This window comes from Nyctereutes procyonoides, unplaced genomic scaffold, assembly GCF_905146905.1.
Source record: "Nyctereutes procyonoides isolate TBG_1078 unplaced genomic scaffold, NYPRO_anot_genome, whole genome shotgun sequence".
Lineage (NCBI taxonomy): Eukaryota > Metazoa > Chordata > Mammalia > Carnivora > Canidae > Nyctereutes > Nyctereutes procyonoides.
The window spans coordinates 7,307,011-7,330,658 of NW_026575133.1; the positions used below are offsets into that span (position 1 = coordinate 7,307,011).

The window sequence follows — 23,648 nt, forward strand, 5'->3', positions numbered from 1 at the left end:
GGGATCTCTGGGTGGCTCAGCAGTTTAGCGCCTGCCTTCAGCCCAGGGCGTGATCCTGGAGTCCCAGGATCCAGTCCCACATTGGGCTCCCTGCGTGGTGCCTGCTTCTCCCTCTGCCTGTGTCTCTGCCCCCCCCCCCCCGTCTCATAAATAAAAATAAATAAAATCTTTTTAAAAAATACCAAAGCAATAGTTTCTCTAACCATGCTCAGTGGGGTTGGAGTTGACAGATGTGTAGTGTATCATTAAAGGGCAGCTTCAGCTGAAGATTTTGAAAGAATATGTTTCAATTCTAAATCTTTTCTAATACTGGTGAAAAGAGCCCAGGGGGAGAAGAAATAAGTTCCCTATGCTGGTCTAGCCTTTCAACAAATCCTTGAGGGGAAAGGGCATTTCTGAATTTAGGTCCACCTTCATAGGTGGCCATTCCTTTAAGCCTAATCTAGATATCTTCAGACCTCTGTCTTGAAAGGCAGGACTGGCTGTTGGGCTGCATCATGTGGATGCCATTCTTGGTAATGAACTAGGCTGAGACTAATAGACTATGATTCTTTCAATAGTTATATTTTCTTCTTTTAATTATCATAGCAAAATTAACTTTTTTTAGTATACAATTATATGAATTTTAAATATTTATTTGAGAGAGAGAGCATGTGAGCTCAAGTGGGGGTAGGAAGAGAGAGAGGGAGAGAGAGAGAGAAGCTCCAGCACACTCCCAGCTGAGCATGAACCCCAAAGAGGGGCTCCAGCTCATGACCCTGAGACCATGTCCTGAGCCAATATCAAAAGTCAGACACTTACCAAGCTCAGCCACTCAGGCACCCCCAGTTTGTATGATTTTTAAGATACACATAGATCCCCATAACCACTGTGACAATCAGGATTCAAAAGAGTTTCATTGCCCCAGAAAACTCCCTCTTATCTCTTTATAGTCGCATCCTCCTCCCGACTCGGACACCTGTCAGTCAACTATCACCATAGTTTTATCAAGAGGGTCACTAAATGAAATCATACAGTATGTTACTTTTGAGACTGGCTTCTTTGACTCAGCATGATGCCTTTGGGATTCATCTAAACTGCTGCTCAACAGTTTGGTCCCTTTTTATTGTTGTGTAGTATTCCATCATGTGTATATACTACAGTTTATCCATTTACTAATTGAAGGACATTTGGCTTCTCCAGTTTGAGGCAATTTTGAGTAAAACGGCTATTAACGTTTGTGTACAGTTTTTTGTGTGAAGGACAATGGTTTGCATTTCTCTAGGATAAACACTCAGGAGTGGGATTTCTGAGTCAAAGGATAAGTGTATGTTTAGCTTTATAAGAAACTGCCAGACTCTTTTCCAGAGTTTCTGTATCACTTTGCATTCCCACCAACAATGAGAATTCTGGTTTCTCCATATCCTCTCCAGTACTTGGTATTTTCAGTATTTTTATTTAAGCCATCCTAGTAGGTGGGTAGATGGTGGTTTAAATTTGCCTTTCCCTGAACATCTTTTTCATGTGCTTACATGCCATCCATGTATGCTTTTTTGGTCGACGTGTCTGTTCAAGTCTTTACTCCCATTTTTTTTTTTAAGGATTTCATTTATTTATCTGACAGAACAAGCAGGGGAAAGGGCAAGCAGAGGGAGAGGGAGAAGCAGGCTCTGTGCTGAGCAAGGAGCCTGATGCAGGGCTCCATTCCAGGACCCTGGGATCATGACCTAAGCCACAGGCAGATGCTTAACTGACTGAGCCACCCAGGTGCCCCATCATGACCCCATTTTTAAAATTGAATTATATGTTTTCTTGCTGTTGATTTTAGAGACTTCTTTATCTATTCTAGATTCAGGCTTTTATTGGCAGCACAATGATTTACAAATGTTTTCTCCCAGTCTGTAGCTGGTCTTTTCAGTAACTTGATACCTCTCATAGAGCAGACATTTTTACTTTTTATCAGGTCTGGTGTGTCAGGTTTTTTTCTTTTGTGCATTGTGGTTTTGGTGTCATATCTAAGTACTCTCTGCATAATCCCAAGCCACAAAGATTTTTCCTGTGTTTTCCTCTAAAAGATATACAGGTTTATGCTTATTGTTTACATCTGTAACCTATTTTGAGTTAATTTTTCTATGATGTATGAGGTTTCCATGGAGGTTTTTCTGTTAATTTAGTTGGTTTTGGGTCTGTGTGTGTGTGTGTGTGTGTGTGTTTGTGTATGGATGTCCATTTGTTCCAATATCATTTGTTGAAATTGATGCCTTTTTTTTTTTAAGACTAAATTCTCCTTAGGACTGTACCTTCTTTAGGAATGAAGGAGTTACAGAAGGATTCTTTCTTGGGTTCCTCCTCACTTTCCAGGAATCACCCTTGTACCCTTCCTTATTTCTTTCACAGTCTTTCTGAATTTGGGTTTATTTTTAATGCCATGTAATAGAACACTTATTATTTGTGAGTATATTGAGCATAAGGCATTTCATTATAAAGTGGCCATCCATCACAAGAAGGCATGTGGGCTGTAAAAAACATTAACTGTGTGCTCTGGGCTGGAATGCAACTTTACCAGAATAATGCAGCTTTTGTATTGTGTGCAGTTGGGATAAAATGAGAGACAGATAGATAGACAGATATTGTTGGGGAAACAGGTGTTGGCTGAACTCGGGTTCTGTCCCATGTTTTCTGAACATGGTTGTTTCCCAATGCTTTCAGGATTGCTCCTCCAGTTTCGGCTGTCTTAAAGATTCGCTGGGCACCTTTCAGAACAAATAATGTTACTTCTCGGAGCACTGCTGTTTCCAAAAATGTTTTTGTTCATTCTCTAGCTCACAGACATGTCTTTAGGGATAGCAGTGGCACATGGTTAGGATACTTGTCCTGGCCGTTATGGGTTGTTATATTTTTGATGCCTTTGTTTTCCCCGTCTGTAAAATGGGAAATGTACCTTGTCGTCAATTTCTATAGCCCAATGACACAAAGGGTGGCTAAGGTAGAATAAAATTCCTTAGTCTTAGCATTACTAAGAATTTATGATCTGCTGCTGTAGAAACCATTTTCAGCTATTGGAGTAAAGTGAATAAATAGGATTCCGTACACTTAAGGGACAGGGAAAGACTGCTACTGGTCCTGTAATTGTTACTCTTTGGAAATTCTCTGATTCTTCTCCAAAAGTTTTGGCTATTAACCTTTGTTCTTTTCTTTATCTGTAGACTTTGCTAATGCGAATTCAGACTTTAGTTTTTTTTTTTATTTTCTTTTACTTCCCCTCAGGCCCCTAGAGGAGACCTGACAGGATGGTACTTGATAATAAACCTATAATTGTCTTCTCTTCTTGCTGCCATCAAACACTGGAACTTTTTAAAAGACTACAAGAGGAATTTGGATTGAAAAAGTTACTCCAAGTATAATGACTGCATAAAGTTGGGGTGAATTGTTCTCTTTTAAAGTATAGCAACAGAAGTTTTTAATTTCTCCTGGGCTTTCAAATTGCCTACTTAAGTTTGGGCTTGGTCTTGTACAATGTATGCAGAAAACCGCAAGGCAGAGTAAAGGACCAGAGCTTTGCCTGTATGGCTAGCCTGTATGTTACAACCTAATTGCTTTCCTTTCAATATGTGCCAATTTCCTCTAGAAGGGAGAAAACTAGTGTTTATAGAGTTGATACACATCAAACTTTGCTCTCAGTAAGACAGATGGATCAGTCTGTCCTCGGGCCTCTGCAATACATTTGAGGCCAGTCCCTGTGGGTCTCATTTAGCTCTGCTGGTCTTGTTAAGGGGCCTCACTCTTCCTCTTGGATTAGGAGGGAACCTGGGCAAACCTGATGCTTAATTCGTGTGGCAGTAGTAAAATCAATAACTAACAGTTTTTTGTCATTGGTTAGGAGGAGGAAAGGTAGAGAAGAAACTTCAATTCCAGGATAGTTGAGTTTTAAATTTTTATCTGCCATCAAACTCATGCAGTTAATAAATATATAGAGTAGTAAACCTGTAGCAATAGCATGGTATAATATTTAAGAACATAATACAGTGTTTAAGAGCATGGACTTTAGAATCCAGACAGACCTGTCTCTAAATCCTGGCTCTTTCATTTATTGAGTGATCTTGGGCAAATCACTTAACCTCTTAGCATCTTTTTCTTTTTCTTTTTTTTTTAAGAGAGAGAGCAAGCTGGGGAGAGGAGAGAGAGAGAATCTTAAGCAGGGGGGCACCTGCTTAAGTGCCTCAGTCAGTTAAGCGCCTGCCTTTGGCTCAGATCATGATTCCAGGGCGCTGGGATCCATCCCATATCAGGCTTGAGCCCGACATCAGGGAGCTTGCTTCTCCCTCTCCCTCTGTCACTTCCCCTGCTTGTGCTCACTCCCTATCTTTCAAAGAAATAAAATCCTTAAAAACAGGAAAAAAAAAAAAAAAGAATCTTAAACAGGCTCCACACTCAGTAGTGCAGAGCCAGACACAGGGCTCAATCTCTGAGATCATTACCTGAGCCAAAATCAAGAGTCAGACATTTGGGCCACTAACATGCCCAAACCTTGGTTTATCTGTAAAATGGGAACAGTAATATTGTTTCTCAGAGTTCTTGGGAGGATAAAATAATCTATGTGTAATAATTATGCTTAATAATCTGTGTAGCTGTTCCTGTTGTGCGATCAAATTAAGGTTGTTGTCCTTGGCAGTGGAATAGGATTCTTCTTGTAAGGGTGGTAGATAGCAGCTCCTTAGCAGCAAGCTAAACTGGCTATTCAGGTAGGGTTGGTCATTGAGGGCTAGGATCAGCTTTAAAAAAATGAGTACTGGGACATCTGGGTGGCTCAGTGGTTAAGTGCCAGCCTTCGGTGCAGGGCATGATCCTGAAGGCCTGGGATCGAGTCCCACATCAGGTTCCCTGCAGGGAGCCTGCTTTTCTGCCTATGTCTCTGCCTCTGTGTGTCTTTCATGAATAAATAAAAATCTTAAAAAAAATTGACTACTTAGAAAAGAGGTTTTTTTAAAGATCAAATATTAGAAATAATTTGCCTTTCTTAGTATAAGTAGTAGTTGGTATCATTATTTTCTGCTGGTCAGTAGATTCACCTTGTACCTAGATGAGGTAGTCATTAAGCCATCATCATATATTGTCTCTTAAGGGTCATAATATCAGAGATAATTGACCCCCCCTCCCAAGTCTAAAGGCCCCTTAAGAAACTAAGCTTTTGGGACAGATCTGAGAACCATTAGGGGATAGCTAAAAAAAAGAGGATCTACTGTCAAGAGCTTAGACAAACAAGTTGGGCTTGCTTTTCTCCCAGGCTACCTTTGTAACTGACTGTGTTCTTGTGCACTTACTCCCAAACTGTACTTTGCATTTTATAAGTTTTGGAAATCTAAAGGAGACGTAAAGAATTTATTTATTTATTTATTTATTTATTTATTTATTTATTTATTTATTTATTTAATTTATGATAGTCACACACACACTCACACACACAGAGAGAGAGAGAGAGAAAGAGGCAGAGACATAGGCAGAGGGAGAAGCAGGCTCCATGCACCGGGAGCCCGACGTAGGATTCGATCCAGGGTCTCCAGGATCGCGCCCTGGGCCAAAGGCAGGCGCCGAACCGCTGCGCCACCCAGGGATCCTGACTTAAAGAATTTAAACTATTGCCACCACCACCTTCCCTAGGAAAACTCTGTGGATGAGGAAACTATGAGCCAGAGAAGTGAACTTATTTGCCCGAGGTCACATAATTAGTACTAGGCCAAGACTGGGCCAAGTGCATTTCTTCATTTCTCCTGTTGTATAGAGCAAGGTTGCAATGGTTTGTCTGGGTTTGACCCTTTAAACCTGGAAGGTCATACATTTCTCTAAAAGCTGCCCTTTGGCAATCTTCCTTCAAGTCAGTACCTGAAGTCAAGCCTAAATCCCAACCTGACCATTCAAGGTCTGGAAGTAAAGGTATGACTAGTATGGCAGGCAGATACTCCAGTGGTTTCTGGCTTTACCAAAGTTTAGTTTTGCTCGTTCTTTGAACCGCTACTCTTGATGTCCCCTAGTGACCACAAAGAGCATAGCTTCTTCCTAAAAATTCCATTTGTAGATCATTCCCAATCTTACTTTGACTTTTACAAGAAATATTCCTGGGTATAACATAGTCAGAAAAGTAGAGTATGAGCACCTGAGACTTCTTCCTAAAATGAAATGTTCAGGCATACACAAGCCAAAAACCAAAAAGTTTTTAATGCTCAAATAATTTTGTTCTGTGTCTCTGGATACAGAAATATCAAGAAGGGTAAATAAGGCGCACCTGGAAGGCTCAGTGGGTTAAATGTCTACCTTTGGCTTGAGTTGTGATCCCAGGGTCTTGGGAATGAGCCCCGCATCAGGTTCCCTGCCCAGTGGGGAGTCTACTACTCCCTCTCCCTCTCCCTCTGCAGCTCCTCCTGCTTGTGCGCTCTCTCTCTCTCAAATAAATGAATAAAATATTTTTTAAAAGGTGGGGGTAAATGAACTTGAGTTTTGTTTATATCATGCTCTGATGTGTTAGTCTGTTATACATGATCCACCTTGTAAATGACGATATTCTGTCTCCAGGAACATGAGCCAGTATTTGCAGGATAAAGAGGAAGGATGGGAGCAGGCTGGTGATCCTCTAGAAAGCAAGAAGGGAGAAGTAGGCTCTGAGGGCAAAAGGGTCGAGACAGGCATTTCTGAAGCCAAATGGTGTTGAAATAATATACCACAGGCCTTTTTCCTTGTCAGCGTAATCCAATTGAGAATGCCCAACCGCCCCTGACAAGAGTCACTCAGGAGTGAAGAGCTTCGCTACCAGGGAAAGCAGCTTATGTGTGCATTTTGGCTCAGGAATGTGCCAGCCCAATGCTGGCCAAATGAGAAAAGGCTGCTGCAGGCTGGAGAACCCCAACCTCCTGAGAGGATAGTGACTGCTCCCCCATAGACTAAGAAGAGAGTGTTCCCTTTTGTCTAAGGGCAGTGCTTGATGCCACATGTTGAGACCTTTGACATAAATTATCATAGAGGGTGGCAGCTATGATGTAAAAAGAGAAAACAGTGTCAGGATTCATTCCCTTTTGAACAGGTCAGCTCATCATCTGGAAAGACAAGAGACGTGGGGGACATCTGCAGATTCTCAAATTGATGTTGGGCCAAACTGAGACTTCTCTGTTTTAATATCATAATATAGGGGTTTGAGCTCCCTGCTCACTGTCCTTAAACAGAGTATGGGTGGAACACTACCATGACATCTCTAAAGGGTTTCATTTTGCTTGGTGTTGAAGTGATTCATGAGCTTCTCCAAAAATAGTTCAATAATTCTTGTTGTGATAGTTCTTATTCAACACTGCCTCGCCAGAAGTAGGAATCAGATTTGGTTTTAGAAGCAGGTGGCCTAGTCCTAGAAGGATTCCAAGTATTCTTTCTTCAATGAGGAGTTGCATTTCCCCTCCTTGTACTCATTCCTTTTTTTCCGTCTCATCTTGGAACATGAACCAGTCACCTTCAGAGTACCCCTCTACCTGATCTGCACTCTCTGTTTACTGGACTGTTTGTGCCTTGAAGTTGACAGCCTTCCAGGGCGGGAATTTTGGCTGCTTGGCAGTGGTGTCAGATGTCTCCTTGGTTGTGAAATTATTCAGCCTGCTTACTATGAGCAGCAGCATGGCATCTTTCCCCCTGAAGGACTCAGGCAGCTTTTCTCACTCTTCTAAAGGAGATCTAGACAATTGAATCTCATTTGCTGGCAGACTGAGCCAGGAGGCAGAACAGCAGAAACTCTACTCTTCTTGCTTCATAGGAAGCAGTGGAGTTGAGTAGCTGCAGGAGCACATATTTTGGAGTCACGTGAACCTGGATTTGATTCTCATTTCAACCACTTGTTAGTTGTACAGTCTTAGCTGGTGGGTAGACCTACTTCCTGAGTATCGTTTTCATCTTCAAAATGGGGATAATTATGAAGAGAGAATATATATATGGTGCTTACACATGGCATGGCACAAGATAATAAATAGTAGCTACTATTGTTACTGTTATTTTTATCTCTTTTAAAAGGAGGGTGAATATTTCAATCATTTGTTTAGACATTTTTTTAATACTGATTGATAATCAATATTTATTTTTTATTTATTCAGAGAGAAAGAGAGGCAGAGGGAGAAGCAGGCTCCATGCAGGGAGCCCAACGTGGGACTCGATCCTGGGTCTCCAGGATCACACCCCGGGCTGCAGGCAGCACTAAACCGTTGCGCCACCGGGACTGTCCATTTGTTTAGAAAAGGGAAGCCTCTGGAGTGCCTGGGTGGCTCAGTGATTGAGCGTCTGTCTGCCTTTGGCTCAGGTTATGATCCAGGGTTCTGGGATCGAGTACCACATTGGGCTCCCCGCGGGGAGTCTGTTTCTCTCTCTGCCTATGTCTCTGCCTCTCTGTGTCTCTCATGAATAAATAAATAAAGAAGATGTGGTTTATGTATACAATGGAATATTACTTAGCCATTAGAAATGACAAATACCCACCATTTGCTTCAACGTGGATGGAACTGGAGGGTATTATGCTGAGTGAAATGGGTCAATCGGAGAAGGACAAACATTATATGTTCTCATTCATTTGGGGAATATAAATAATAGTGAAAGGGAATATAAGGGAGGGGAGAAGAAATGTGTGGGAAATATCAGAAAGGGAGACAGAACATAGAGACTCCTAACTCTGGGAAACGAACTAGGGGTGGTGGAAGGGGAGGAGGGCGGGGGATGGGGGTGAATGGGTGACAGGCACTGAGGGGGGCAACTTGACGGGATGAGCACTGGGTGTTATTCTGTATGTTGGCAAATTGAACACCAATAAAAAATAAATTTATTATAAATAAATAAATAAATAAATAAATAAATAAATAAATAAATAAAACCTTAAAAAAATAAAAGAGCTATTCCAAATTGCACCATACGTAACAACCACTAGTTATCTTGGTACCTGTCCTTAAGTTTTATTCCTTTTAGGGTTTAGTAATCAAAGATAGAAGGCTGGGAGCCTGGATGGCTCAGTTGGTTAAGTGTCTGCCTTCGGATCAGGTCATGATCCCAGAGTACTGGGATCGAGCTCCAGAGCTCCACATCGGGCTCCCTGCTTCCTTTGAAGTCTGCTTCTCCCTCTCCCTCTGCTGCTCCCCCTACTTGTGTGTTCGCTCGCTCGCTCTCTCCCTCCCCCTCCCTCTCTCTGTCAAATAAAGAAATAAAATCTTTAAAAAAAAAGGCTTGCCTTTGATGTTTTTGATAATTACTTAGATCTTAAGAAATAAACTGAACAGGGGCACCTGGGTGGCTCAGTCAGTTAAATGTCTTGACTCTTGATTTCAGCTCTGGTCATGATCTCAGGGTTATGGGATCAAGTCCCACATCGGATTCCATGGGATTCCATGCTCCGTGTGGAGTGTTTCTCCCTCTCCCTCTGCTCCTCCCTCTGCATGCATGCTTGTGCTCTTTCTCTCTCTCTAAAATAAATAAGATCTTTAAAAAAAAAAAAAAACCTCATAGTAACTTACAGTATTAAGAACCCTGGACTGAGACCCAGAGCTAAAAACTAGAATAATATCTTAGTTATATTTGTTACACATTTACTGTATTCCATGTGTGTACAATATATTTTAATTATATTTAAAAGAGATAATTTATGTAAGTTACCAAGCACAGTGCCTGACAGATAGTATATGCTCAACAAATGTTAGCTGCTGTTAATTTATTTTTAAACATAATTTTAATTCTTTAACACCTATTTTACAGGTGATAAAATACAGGCTTAAAAAAATTTAGTATCGGGCAGCCCTGGTGGCACAGCGGTTTAGCGCCGCCTGCAGCCCGGGGTGTGGTCCTGGAGATCTGGGATCGAGTCCCACATCGGGCTTGTTGCATGGAGCCTGCTTCTCCCTCTGCCTGTGTCTCTGCCTCTCTCTCTCTCTCTCTCTCTCTCTCTCTCTCTTCTCTCTCTCTTTCTCTGTCTCTCTGTGCCTCTATGAATAAATAAATAAAATCTTTAAAAAAAAAATTAGTATCTAGGGCAGCCCTGGTGGCCTAGCGGTTTAGCGCTGCCTGCAGCCCAGGGTGTGATCCTGGAGACATAGGATCGAGTCCCATGTCAGGCTCCCTGCGTGTAGCCTGCTTTTCCCTCTGTCTGTGTCTCTGCATCTCTGTGTGTGTGTGTGTGTGTGTGTGTGTGTGTGTCTTATGAACAAATAAAATCTTTTAAAAAAATAAAAAATAAAATAAATAGATAAAAAATTTAGTATCTATCACACAACCATTAAGTTGCCCAACTAGAATTTGAATCCCATTCAAAAGTCCATGTTTTCACCTAGTGCCCTCAACCTCCAGTCCTGGTTCTAACACTAACTGATTTTGTAGCATTGTACAAAATACTTAACCTTTCTAAATCATAATTATCTCATTTGTAAATTATTTTTAGGGCCTATTTTAGCCATAGTATCCTAGGATTTGGAGGATTTTCTAGAATGACCAGTTGAAAATTATGCTTTATTTTTCTAGAGCACTGTTACTCAAAGTATAATCTGTAAACTATTTTAGGTGCCTAAATTGTTGTTTAGTACATGATAGGATGTATACAGAAATTGTGGGAAAGCATTTAGAAATTTTTATAATATCTTGAGAGTAATTTTATATATGTTGATTCTAATAATAAAGTGGGGTTTATGTCTTTTTTTTTCTTAAGATTTTTTAAAAAATTTATTCATGAGAGAGAGAGGCAGAGACATAGGCAGAAGGAGAAGCAGGTTCCCTTCAGGGAGCCTGATGCAGGACTCAATCCCAGGACCCCAGGATCAGGACCTGAGCCAAAGGCAGACGCTCAACTCCTGAGCCACCAGGCGTCCCTATGTCTTTGTTTTTAAAACATCATTCTCTAGCAGTTCATTTTATTGTAATTTATAATATGATGAGTCTGCAGTGGATTGACATTAAGGAAAAAAATAAATTGGCCTTAACCACAGACTGTTTGAGAAGCACTATTTTAGAGACCATCTGAACATCTTAACAGGATTTTGAATTGAAATTCCAGGACTGGTTTTTTGTTTTGTTTTGTTTTGTTTTTTAAACATGTTCACACACACAAAAAAATGTTCACAAAGAGCTACCTCTTAATTCACGTCCTCACTAGTGGTACTCTGCTAGTAGCACAGTCTCCCTTGCTGTGTCTGTCCCACACCCCTAGCACCAAAAACTGCAGGGGTTTTCCTGTTAGAATATCTTTGATGCTCCTAGCAATCAGTAGTTGAACATAGAGAGCAAAACTCCAATTCAGCCTAGACCAAACCCTTGGAAAGTTAATTTTATATATCACAATTCTCTTTTCTTTGTAGGGGTATGGGAGTGAGGGTGATAGTGAATGTTCCTGGTGGGTTCATTAAAAATTCCAACTCTGGCTGGCTCAGTTGGTTGGAGTGTGTGGTTCTTAATCTCAGTTGGGGTTGTGAGTTTGAGCCCCACCTTGAGTACAGAGAATATTTAAAAATAAATTCTTTAAAAAAAAGTCCAGCTCTCCTAGTTTTCCATCACTAAGTCTCCATAAAGCATTGATTCACAGAATAGTGTCAGAATGAACGTATTATAGTGGTTTAGATTTCAACTACCTAATTTGACAGATGAGTTTGGGTGTCATATACCTACTATTGGTAGTAGTGAAACTAATGATCCCTTTTCCATTGACTGGATTATATATACGCTGCAAGGGCCACATCCAGAACCTCCAGAGAATTCTCTAGGAACTTTGTCCAAACCTTTATATGTATCACTCTTGTCAACACCCGGCCTTTCATGCCATAGTGAGTTCTTCCACCTTATGAAGCAGAAGATTAGCAAATAAAAACTACCAACATATTAAAAGAATAATATATACCAAGACTAAGTGAGGTTTAGGGGCACCTGGGTGACTCAGTCTGTTAAGCATCTGCCTTCAGCTCAGGTCATGGTTCCAGGGTTCTGGGATTGAACCCCACATCAGGCTCCCTGTTCAGTGGGGAGCCTGCTTCTCCCTCCCCCTCTGCTGCACCCCTGTTCCATCTCTCTCTCTCAAATAAATAAAATCTGAAAATCAATTAATCTACCATATTTTCCTTCTAAAGAAGGAAAAAAAATCACTTGATCATATAAATTAATGAAGAAAAGAAATTTGATAAGATATAAAATCCATTCCTGATAATAAACATCTACAAAAAACTTATGACTAACATCATACACTATGGTAAAACAATGAATGCATTTACCCTAAAGGTGACAGCAAGGAAAGTGGTCTACTTTCATAGTACTGGAAATCCCAGCCAGTGCAGTGAAATGAGAAAAGGAAATAAAAGGCATGTAAATTGGAAATTAATAAATAAAACTCACTGTATGCAGATAACATAATGGTCCATGTAGAAAACACCAAGGAATCTACAAAACCAAAACCAAAAAATCCTAGAACTAATAAGTGAGTTTAGTAATAAGGTCACAGGATAAAGTCAACACACAAGGGATCCCTGGGTGGCGCAGCGGTTTGACGCCTGCCTTTGGCCCAGGGCGCGATCCTGGAGACCCGGGATCGAATCCCACGTCAGGCTCCCGTGCATGGAGCCTGCTTCTCCCTCTGCCTGTGTCTCTGCCTCTCTCTTTCTCTCTCTGTGACTATCATAAATAAATAAAAATTAAAAAAAAAAAGTCAACACAAAATTCAGTCACATTTTGTGGGATGCCTGGGTGGCTCAGTGGTAGAGTATCTGCCTTTGGCTTGAGTCATGATTCCAGGGTCATGGGATCAAGTCCCACATTGGGCTCCCTACAGGGAGCCTGCTTCTCCCTCTGCCTGTATCTCTACCTCTCAGTGTGTGTGTTTCTCATTAATAAATAAATAAAATCTTAAAAAAACAAAAATCAGGACAGCCTGGGTGGCTCAGTGGTTTAGTGCCACCCTCAGCCCAGGGCGTGATCCTGGAGACTCAGGATCGAGTCCTGCATCGGGCTCCTTGTGAGGAGCCTACTTCTCCCTCTGCCTGTGTCTCTGCCTCTCTCTCTCTCTCTCTCTCTCTCTCTCTCTCTCTCTCTGTGTGTGTGTGTCTTCTATGAATGAATAAACAAATAAAATCTTTAAAAAAAACATCAGTCTCATTTTGTCTCTTTGGTCTCAGCCACACAAGTGAAATGACAAAGGGGATAGCATTTGGAAAGCATTGAAGTAAGATATACACATTGTGTTGCCACTGTGGCTCTAAGGCCTGCCACCTTCAGAAGTAAACCTATGGCAAATGTGACAATCCTACCAAACAGAAAAGAAGCATAACTGGAGTGCCAAGGCTAAAGATGAATACCAGGGCACCTGGGTGGCACAGTCAGTTAAGCATCCTACTCTTGGTTTCAGCTCAGGTTGTGATCTTAGGGTGGTGGGATTGAGCCCCACATCTGGCTCTATGCTCAGTGAGGAGTCTGCTTCATTTTCTCTCCCCCTCCTGCCCCTCCACCCCCCCCCACACTCTCTCTCTCTCTCTCCCTCTCTTTTTCTCTCTCCTCTCACTCTAAAATAAATAAATCTTAAAAAACAACAACAACGAAATACCACCGGGACTGGTTGAATGAGGTACCTCAAAATTGTATTGTAACATCTGTATCTGAACTGCAGATTCAGGCATGGATTCTTTGAAGGAACAACACTTATGCCCAGGAAGGCAGCTCTTGCAGCATCCAGCTCATCTTTAGGATTTCAGTGATTGGTCACATAATAAATGTTCTGATTTAAAACAACAACAACAGGGACCTCTGGGTGGCTCAGCAGTTTAGCACCTGCCTTTGGCCCTGGGTGTGATCCTGGAGTCCCTGAATCCAGTCCCACATTGGGCTCCCTGCGCAGAGCCTGCTTCTCCCTCTGCCTGTGTCTCTGCCTCTCTCTCTCTCTCTCTCATGAATAAATAAATAAAATATTTTAAAAAATTAAAAAAACAACAACAAAAATAAGTCACATTTCTATATATTAAAAATGATTATCTGGGATCTGAAATTGAAATACAATGCCATTTACAAACATACCAAATAAAATTCTTAAGTATACATGTTATAAAACATATATAGAATCTGTATGCTGAAAATTATAATACACTGATGAAAGAAATTAAGAAGATATAAAGAAACTACCATATCCATGGGTTGGTAGGCACAATTTAGTAATGATGGCATTTCTTCCCAAAGTAATCTATAGACTCAGTGCAACTCCTATCAAATACCCAGCAAAATTGTTTGTAAATATAGACAATTTATGTTGAAATGGAAAGGCAGGGGCTCCTGGGTGGCTCAGTCGGTTAGGCATTGGCCTTTGGCTCCGGTCATGATGTCAGGGATCCTAAGATCTAAGCCTTGTGTTGGCCTCCCTGCTTGGCGGGGAGTCTGCTTCTCTCTCTCCCTCTGCCTGACACTCCCCCAATTTGTGCTCTCCCTCTCTCTGTCAAATAAATAAATTAATTAAATCTTAGAAAGGAAAGGAGGTAGGAGGGGAGGGGAAGGAACTAGAATGCAGAAAGAAGTATTAAAAAATAAAAAATAAAGTTGGAAGGATCACACTAGTCTGATTTTAAGACAGAATATAGTTAATCAAGACAGTTTGCTTTCAGAGTTAGATACACAGATCAATGGAACAGAATATACTTACAAAAATAAGGTCAAATAATGATTGGCAAAGCTGCAATGATAACTCAGTGGCAAAGAATTTTTTTCAGCAAATGTTGGAACAAATGAACATCCATATGCAAAAAAAAAAAAAAAAAAGAACCTCCATGGAAACCTCACACATTATAGAAAAATTAACTCAAAATAGGTTACAGATGTAAACAATAAGCATAAACCTGTATATCTTTTAGAGGAAAACACAGGAAAAATCTTTGTGGGATTATGCAGAGAGTACTTAAATATGACACCAAAACCACAATGCACAAAAGAAAAAAACCTGACACACCAGACCTGATCAAAAGTAAAAACCTGCTCTATGAGAGATACCATTAAGATACTGAAAAGACCAGCTGCAGACTGGGAGAAAACATTTGTAAATCATTGTGTTGCCAATAAAAGCCTGAATCTAGAATAGATAAAGAAGTCTCTAAAATCAACAGCAAGGGGCAGCCCTGGTGGTGCAGCGGTTTGGCGCCGCCTGCAGCCTGGGGTGTGATCCTGGAGACCCGGGATTGAGTCCCACATCGGGCTCCCTGCATGGAGCCTGCTTCTCCCTCTGTCTGTGTCTCTGCCTCTCTCTCTCTCTCTCTCTCTCTCTCTCTCTCTCTCTCTCTGTGTGTGTGTGTGTGTGTGTCTATGAATAAATAAATAAAATCTTTAAAAAAATAAATAAAATCAACAGCAAGAAAACATACAATTCAATTTTAAAAATGGGGTCGTGATGGGGCACCTGGGTGGCTCAGTCAGTTAAGCTTAGGTCATGATCCCAGGGTCCTGGAATGGAGCCCTGCATCAGGCTCCTTGCTCAGCACGGAGCCTGCTTCTCCCTCTCCCTCTGCTTGCCGTTCCCACTGCTTGTTCTCTCTGTCAGATATATAAATGAAATCCTTTAAAAAAAATGGAGTAAAGACTTGAACAGACACGTCGACCAAAAAAGCATACATGGATGGCGTATAAGCACATGAAAAATGTTCAGGGAAAGGCGTATAAGCATATGAAAAAGATGTTCAGGGAAAGGCAAATTTAAACCACCATCTACCCACTAGGATGGCTTAAATAAAAATACTGAAAATACCAAGTACTGGAGAGGATATGGAGAAACCAGAATTCTCATTGCTGGTGGGAATGCAAAGTGATATAGAAACTCTGGAAAACAGTTTGGCAGTTTCTTATAAAGCTAAACATACACTTATCCTTTGACTCAGAAATCCCAACTCCTGAGTGTGACTATAAGGTGTGACTGGGGCAATGAAACTGTTCTGTGTCCCAGTTCACATTAGGTTAAAATTTATAGAACACTATACCAGCAAGAGTTGGTTTTACCAAATTAAAAGAAAAATGCACATGGCTCTGGAAGTGTCAAACTATGGCTGTGAAATTTCCCTAGTCTTTCACCATGAAGGAAGACATGAAGAAACTATTCTTACAGCAACTGGATGAAAGCTCAAAAAATGTTTCCTTTCTAACTTCTCAAAGATTATTTTTCCGTCTAGACTTTTATATCTCAACTATACTTACCATGGCCATATTTTTTTAAATGACAGACCAAATCATATGTAATAATGTTTCTAAAGCAGCAAGACTAGATGACTTTATATTTATAAAATATATCTTATAAAAGTGTTTTATATATTTCAGTTTTTCCTAGTATTTCTATTCCTTAAATCTCAACCCTCTACCACCTCACATACACAAAGGTTTTTGTCTAGGTTTTTCCTGCAAATTGTACATCTCTAGGTGGGGGTAGGTGGGGGATAAGAAGCAGGTTTTATACAGCTGATGTGATCACTGTACATACAGGCTTGGAAAATGCTACCCAATCTGCCAATTAATTAAAGCATTAATCAGAGGAGCAGCCGGGCCCAGGGAAATGTTTACTCAAAGAGGGAGGTGGTAGGAATCGAGTGGGAAGCTCCCTACATTTGCATGAAAATGAAGGTACTTAGAAAACCTAGCTTTCTTTTGTCTCTAAAGGTGGGCAGCCTTGATCACGTCCTCAAATCTTTCTGGGCAATTTAGGAAGCCTTTTTAGGGAGCTGGTCTCTGAAAGATGAAAGCATAACAGACTCTAGAAGAACAAATTCTATAGAGTAGGGTAGAGAACAAAGTCATTGCCGTCTATATTCTTAGAGCTGGAATGAAGCCTTCTAAATTCAGGAGTTTGTGCTGGTAGGTAGAATAGATGTGATGGTTTCACAAGTTTTGAAACCATGTATATAGACTGTGTTAAAATCCCAGCTTTGGTGCTTATTAGCTATGTGTTTGGGGCCAATCATGTAGTTTATCTAAGCTTTATTTTTCTCATCTGTAAAATGAAGATTATGAGTTGCTCCTTTAGCCCTTTACTTTGTGCTAGGCAAAAAGGCAGCGGAAGAGTAGTTAGGACCTTCCAAGCTTACAAACTGTCTCTAAGAGTAGTGACTGCACAGGCTTTTGTTCTTTTTAGGCTTATTTTTCAGCAAGGGACTAGAAGCCTCAGTGTTTTCCCTCATCTTCCTGGGATGTGCTACATTCTTTATCTCTAAGAGAAGTGACCTTAACCATAACAGGAAAAAAAAAAAAAAAAAAAGGTAGCTCACCTTGGGACCTCTTTGGCCACATTGGCTATACTTGAGATGAAGTTTATCTATGTGCAACTAGGAAGAGTGGTGAAATGGACATGGAAAATTGACCCAACAGTATTTGATGATATTAAAGAATTACTGTTAACATTTAAATTGTGGTAAAATATATATAACAAAATTTACCGTCTTAACCATTTTATTGCTATTTACTTATTTATTTTTAAGTGGATTCATCCATGCCCAGCGTGGAGCCTGATGCGAGGCTTGAACTCAAGACCTTGCTATCAAGGGCAGCCCAGGTGGCTCAGCGGTTTAGCACCGCGTTCAGCCCAGGGTGTGATCCTGGAGACCTGGGATCGAGTCCCACATTGGGCTCCCTGCATGGAGCCTGCTTTTCCCTCTGCCTGTGTCTCTGTCTTTCTCTCTGTGTGTGTCTCTCATGAATAAATAAATAAAATCTTAAAAAAAAAAACAACAACAACAACCTGATATCAAGACCTGAGCTAAGAACAAGAGTGGGACTCTTAACTTATCTAGCCACCCTGTGCCCCTATTGCTACTTTTTAAAGCATGATAATGATACTGTGTTTTTGTGGGGGTGGTAGTTAATATTTATTTGTTTATTTGAAAGAAAGCACAACTGGAAGGGACAGAGGGAGAGTAAGGGAGAGAATCTCAAGCAGAGTGCACTGAGTGCTGAGCTCAGTGCAGGGCTCAATCTCACGATCCTAAGATCACGACCCAAGCTGAAATGAAGAGTTAGATGCCTAACCAACTGCGCCACCCAGGCACCTCAATACTGTAGTGTTTTTGTTTTTTAACTTCTTAATCTTTGAGCTACATACTAAAAATTTTACAGGTAAAATGATACAGTGTCTGTGATGATTTAAGCTAATTCAGAGGAAGGAAGATTGGCCCAGTAACTAAGAATTCTAGCCTTATGGCACAGATAAGAAGGGTCTTTTACTAGGGTTTAGCGTTTGTCAGATGGCATCCCTTCATTTCTGTTTCTTTTCTTGTAGAACTCTCCGAAATTGAACCCAATGTGTTCCTCCGTCCATTTCTGGAAGTGATTCGCTCTGAAGATACCACTGGCCCTATCACTGGACTGGCACTTACCTCTGTCAACAAGTTCCTGTCCTATGCACTCATAGGTAAGAACTCAGGCCTTGTTGGATGACCACAGTACTTCCTGCCTTTCGTGGGGTGGTCAGGTTTTAGACAGTGAGCTGGTGATAATGGAAAGTTTCTCCTAGCCATCTGTTTCCTTGTAGGAGAGAAGACTCTTAATTGGTTACTCATCATGCTAATTGAAGTTTTTTTTTTTTTTTTGAAGATTTTATTTATTTATTTATGAAAGACACACACAGAGAGAGAGGCAAAGACATAGGCAGAGAGAGAAGCAGGCTCCATGCAGGGAGCCTGATGTGGGACTTGATCCCAGGACTTCATGATCATACCCCAGGCCAAAAGGCCAGTGCTCAACCTCTGAGCAACCCAGGCATCCCTCATCATGCTAATTGACTCAGGTCATGGAGAGTGGGGAGGAAGAAGGGGTTTCCTTGGAACTCTGGTTTCTTCGTGCGTTAGAAAGGGAATTATGGGTATGGTGCTCTTGGAGATTTGATTTGGTTTATTTTTTAAAGTTATTTTTCAAATATGTATACTTATTTTAAGAAGATAAAGAGGTGACTAAAAGAAAAATGAATGGTTTTTCCTCTCTTGATGTTCCTTCTTCTTCCTTAGGCAAATAATGTTGACAGGCTAGTTTGAATCTTTCTATACGTTTCTTTACACATATATAAATATATGTAAAGTACCATTTAAAAAAATAGGTTTATGTGCTACGGATTTTCTTTTTTTCCACTTAATAGTATTAACATAGAAAGATGTACGTGAAAAAAAAAAGATGTATGTGATATAATTATCTATCTGATTTATTCGTTTTTCCTCCAGTTTTATTGAGATATGATTGTATTAGTTTAAGGTATACAACATGACTAGTATACATATTAGCACTCAACACCTCATCTAGTTTCAGATTTTTTTTTTCTTGTGATGAGGACTTTTAAGATCTATTCTCTTACCAACTTTCAAATATACAATGTAGTTTTGCTAGCTTTGGCAACACATATACAAATATATAATGTAGTATTTTTAATTATAGTTACAATGTTTTACATTTCATCCCCAGAACTTATGTATCATATAACTGGAAGTTTATATAGGTATCCTATTTTGAGCCACTTTAAATAATGTTAAAATAAGCATTCTTGCTCATATGTCCTTATTTATTAATTTTCCTTTGTATGACAGCTTCCTGGGATCCCTGGGTGGCGCAGCGGTTTGGCGCCTGCCTTTGGCCCAGGGCGCGATCCTGGAGACCCGGGATCGAGTCCCACGTCAGGCTCCCGGTGCATGGAGCCTGCTTCTCCCTCTGCCTGTGTCTCTGCCTCTCTCTCTCTCTCTGTATGACTATCGTAAAAAAAATAAAAAATAAAAAATGTATGACAGCTTCCTATACTTTAAATTTTTGGATTAATGGCCATGTGCATATTATATTTTCATAGGTACTATCAGCTTTCCTAGAAAATCATAGTTATCTATACTTCCAACAGTAATGTTTGAGAATTTCCATTTCCCCACCCTCTCACCAGCACTGAAAATTAGATTCTTCATTTGTGCTAATTTGATGAGTAAAAACTGGTATTTTATTGTTTTTATGTATTTTTAAGTTAAACATTTGAGTTTCCTCTTTTCCTGTTATTTTATTGAGTTTTATTTTCTTATTAATTTGTAGGAGTTCTTTGTATAGTGGGAATATTAGTCCATTGTCTATCAGGGTATAATAAATATTTTCTCCCAATCTAGCCGAAATATTTTATTCAGGCTGTTTATCTCTGAATTTGTTTATGCTGTATTTTTCAGATTCCTTTGTAGTTGGATCCTGAATTCCTTTTCTCTTATTGCTAGCCCATGCGCAAGGGTGAGGAACTTAGAAAATAGGCAGCTGTCTTTGTTTCTAAGTAAGGAGACAAGAAAAGAGACCGCTTAGGCTGTAGCCAGCCAGGAAAAAAAAAAATGGCTTTCAGTTCAGGGCAATAAAACCCTTTATCTTTTCTAGAAAATGGGATTTGCTTAGCTGAAGCATTCAGGACCCTTAGAAATCCTGGGTGCCAGCTAAGTTCTGAAGAGGTGCATCAGCTTCCCTAGGCACTAGTCCTAGCTTCATACTTTTCCTAAGCAAAAAAAATCCCTCAGCTACTTTCAGCCTTGCCCTGAGCACCACCTGCAGGTCATCTCTCTCCAGCCGCCCTCTGTTTCTTCACTTTAGTCTCTTGTCAGTGTTATTCTCTCCCCCTTCCTGGGCTTGGCAGACAGGCTTGTCATTGGAGACCTCAGGCCAGCTGGTCATTGAAGTTTCCTGTGGTGGGAAAAGAGAATGCTGGAGGTGGTGATTGCAGTGGGCATGAGAAAGAGGGCAGGAAGGAGTGAATGAAAGCCAGAAGGCAAAGGAGTTGAGATTGGCAAATTTGCCTGCAGTCTGCTCTAGAGTGACCAGGAAAGGACATTCTAAGGAAGGGGTCCTCGGGCAGACAAGTTCTGCTAAGTAATCCTAAACCAAACAATCTTTTGTTTAGGCTATTCTGGAAGAAATAGCCCTCACCCCTCAATCCTGTGACCCAAGGCTTCTAGGATTATTTTAGATCCTACTCCAAGGATCACCTTTGTTTGGCCCTACACAGCTGCCAGACTAGGATTTGTGCCACTGATTACCTGACAGGCTCTGCTGTAGTTCTAAAAACCTGTCACTCTTGGGACACTTGGGTGGCTCAGCAGTTGAGCATCTTCCTTTGGCTCAGGGCAAGATCCTGGAGTCCCAGGATCAAGTCCCACATTGGGCTCCCTGCATGGGGCCTGCTTCTCCCTCTGCCTGTGTCTCTGCCTCTCCCTGTGTGTCTCTTAAAAAAAAAAAAAAAACAGGCAGCCCCAGTGGCGCAGCGGTTTAGTGCCACCTGCAGCCCGGCGTGTGATCCTGAAGACCCGGGATCGAGTCCCACGTTGGGCTCCCTGCATGGAGCCAGCTTCTCCCTCTGCCTGTGTCTCTGCCTCTCTCTCTCTCTCTCTCTCTCCCTCTCTCTGCATGAATAAATAAATAAAATCTTTAAAAAAAAAAAACCTGTCACTTTTACCTGCCTTTTTAGAAAATTAACTTTGCTACTTCATTCAACCTCAGAGGATAAGAGCTACAAAGAGATCAGTTAAACTACTTTAACAAGGGAGATTACTGAAAGAGGGGAAGAAATAGACCCCTGGGAGCCTTGTGATGTGGAAGCAACACTGCCATTCACTGAGCTCTGAAGCACCATACAACACTGAAGACCTGAATTTTCCTGTGCTAGGAAAGGTCCTGCTGTGGCCCCTGTTGGCCTGAATAAAGATGGTCGGGCAGAGCTGGGAGAGAAGACTCAGGCCAAGGACCTACAGAGTATAGAATGAGTTGAATGGGAGAAACATGGAGACAGTTGGAGTAATAGAAGTGGCTGAGTCACCCATATACTATATATCATCATGAAATTGGCTTCCTTGTATATGACCTCTAAGTAACCACCCCTGATGCTGAGTAGGGCAATGCTGTAAGGACGAATTGAGTCTTTGGCCAGGTGTCAGAGAGTAATCAGGACAGAAGATAAAGATGAAAACCATTACAATTAATGAAAGTCTTTAGGCTAATTGTTGCAAGGGAAATATTCTGGTTTCTCACCTATCCCCTGAGCTTTAGGCTTGGGAACTCTGTTAAATTTCAGGTACCAGGAAAAAGAAAATGGTAGGATGTCTTTTAATTCCCACCACTTAAAACTCACAGGTGCTCCTATATTATACTATGCCCCCTCTGGAGCAACTTTTTTGGTCACTTGGAAAGCTTTGTAATGTTTCTGCGTTTTTTTTCCTACTTATGTTTCCCTTTCAAGGATAATCCTGGCAGTTCTGTGGGGACCTTTGTAGGTCTTGATGGAGGCCCCTTCTTTGGTTCTCCTTGTGGATATTTAACACATGAATGGGAACAGTTTCCCCGTTGGCAGCATTTTTGTTAGTTTCTAGCGCGGGCTGGTTGTCTGAGCTATCTTCTCCCCTCTTCACTGTTGAAATTCTCTTGTCCTCCTCCTCCCCAGTCAGCCAGCCTCTAGTTATGTTTAGTTTGTTCCGTTTCTCTTCTAATACCTGTTTAGTTAAGCTGGTAAAATGATTCTTGCTTCATGTCACATTGGTTTTAAATAAGAATGAAACCAAAGCAAGAACAGGTCTCTGATTTGTTGTAATGTGGTACCCAGATTTAGTATTGGCAGAGGGACTGTCCATTTCTTTCCCCTACTCCCCTACCCTGCTTACCCCTGAACACAAAACTCTAAAAGCAGCCAGAGAGAGATGTGTTGAAAGAGAATACATGAACAGAGAAAGGCTACAATGTTGGTGTTCAAAGGTCTCACCCTACTTGGCCCTTGCTGTGGGTCAAAAACTCATATTTCTAGTCCCTTCCTCTGTGGAATGAGTGGCCTTACACCAGTGAATCCAAAGTATGATTCCTCTGACCAGCAGCATTAACTTCTCCTGAGATCTGGTTAGAAATGCAAATTCTCAGGCCCCACTAAATCAAAAGTCTGAGTGGGCTCAGTAATTTGTATTTTTAACAAGTCTAATGGGTGATTCTGATAATATCCTTAAGTTTGAGAACCACCATTTTACATAGTGCAATTTATACTGAGGAGCTGGTTAAATCTTTATGGGCAAAATTCTCAGGTAGCTCAAGTAGTAGCCATGGGTTAGGAAATTGCAGAGGAGAAAGAACAGTCTCTCAAAGCAGTCCCTATACAGGATATCTTGCCTTTTCTGTCTCCCTCTCCATACCATTTAGTCTTCCCTCTTTTTGTTGGAGCAGATCCCACTCATGAGGGCACAGCAGAGGGCATGGAGAACATGGCAGATGCTGTCACCCACGCCCGTTTTGTGGGCACAGATCCTGCCAGCGATGAGGTTGTCCTGATGAAAATCCTTCAGGTAAATGGAGGGGAAGAGCAATTAGGCTAATGGCCAGGAGCTGGTGCTGTCGGCTCTCCTTACCCAAGTCTGCCGGCAGCCTGAAGTTGTGTTTTGACTCCACTGGGGCTTAGGGAGCTACTTTGTTTCCAAACAAGCAGCTCGGGTACCCAAAGTAAAAGGTGGTTGTTTTTTTTTTTTTGTTTGTTTGTTTGTTTGTTTGTTTTGTAAAAGGTTTTTTTAAGGAAATAATTAAAAGCTTCAAATGAATTGATATCAAATACCGGAAGCCCTTAATATACTTGTACCTCTGGCAGATCATATGTGCCATCCATCTGTTGGGCTTGTGGGCTAGGGCTGGAGTGAGTGCTGAACTGTGTTGGGGTCATACAGAGT

General features: G+C 41.0%; 1 protein-coding gene and 1 pseudogene across 8 annotated transcripts in view; both read left to right on the plus strand.

Annotated features, from left to right (window-relative positions):
- GBF1 (golgi brefeldin A resistant guanine nucleotide exchange factor 1) overlaps window positions 1-23,648 on the plus strand; it is a 121,103-nt gene that overhangs the window by 69,751 nt on the left and 27,704 nt on the right. For all 8 annotated transcript variants that reach the window (XM_055346173.1, XM_055346175.1, XM_055346174.1 and 5 more), the window contains exons 4-5: window positions 18,239-18,370; window positions 23,155-23,273. In XM_055346173.1, the coding sequence (XP_055202148.1) occupies window positions 18,239-18,370; window positions 23,155-23,273 (251 nt within the window). The remainder of the gene's footprint in view (window positions 1-18,238; window positions 18,371-23,154; window positions 23,274-23,648) is intronic.
- Window positions 13,141-13,703, plus strand: LOC129493538 (60S ribosomal protein L37-like; annotated as a pseudogene).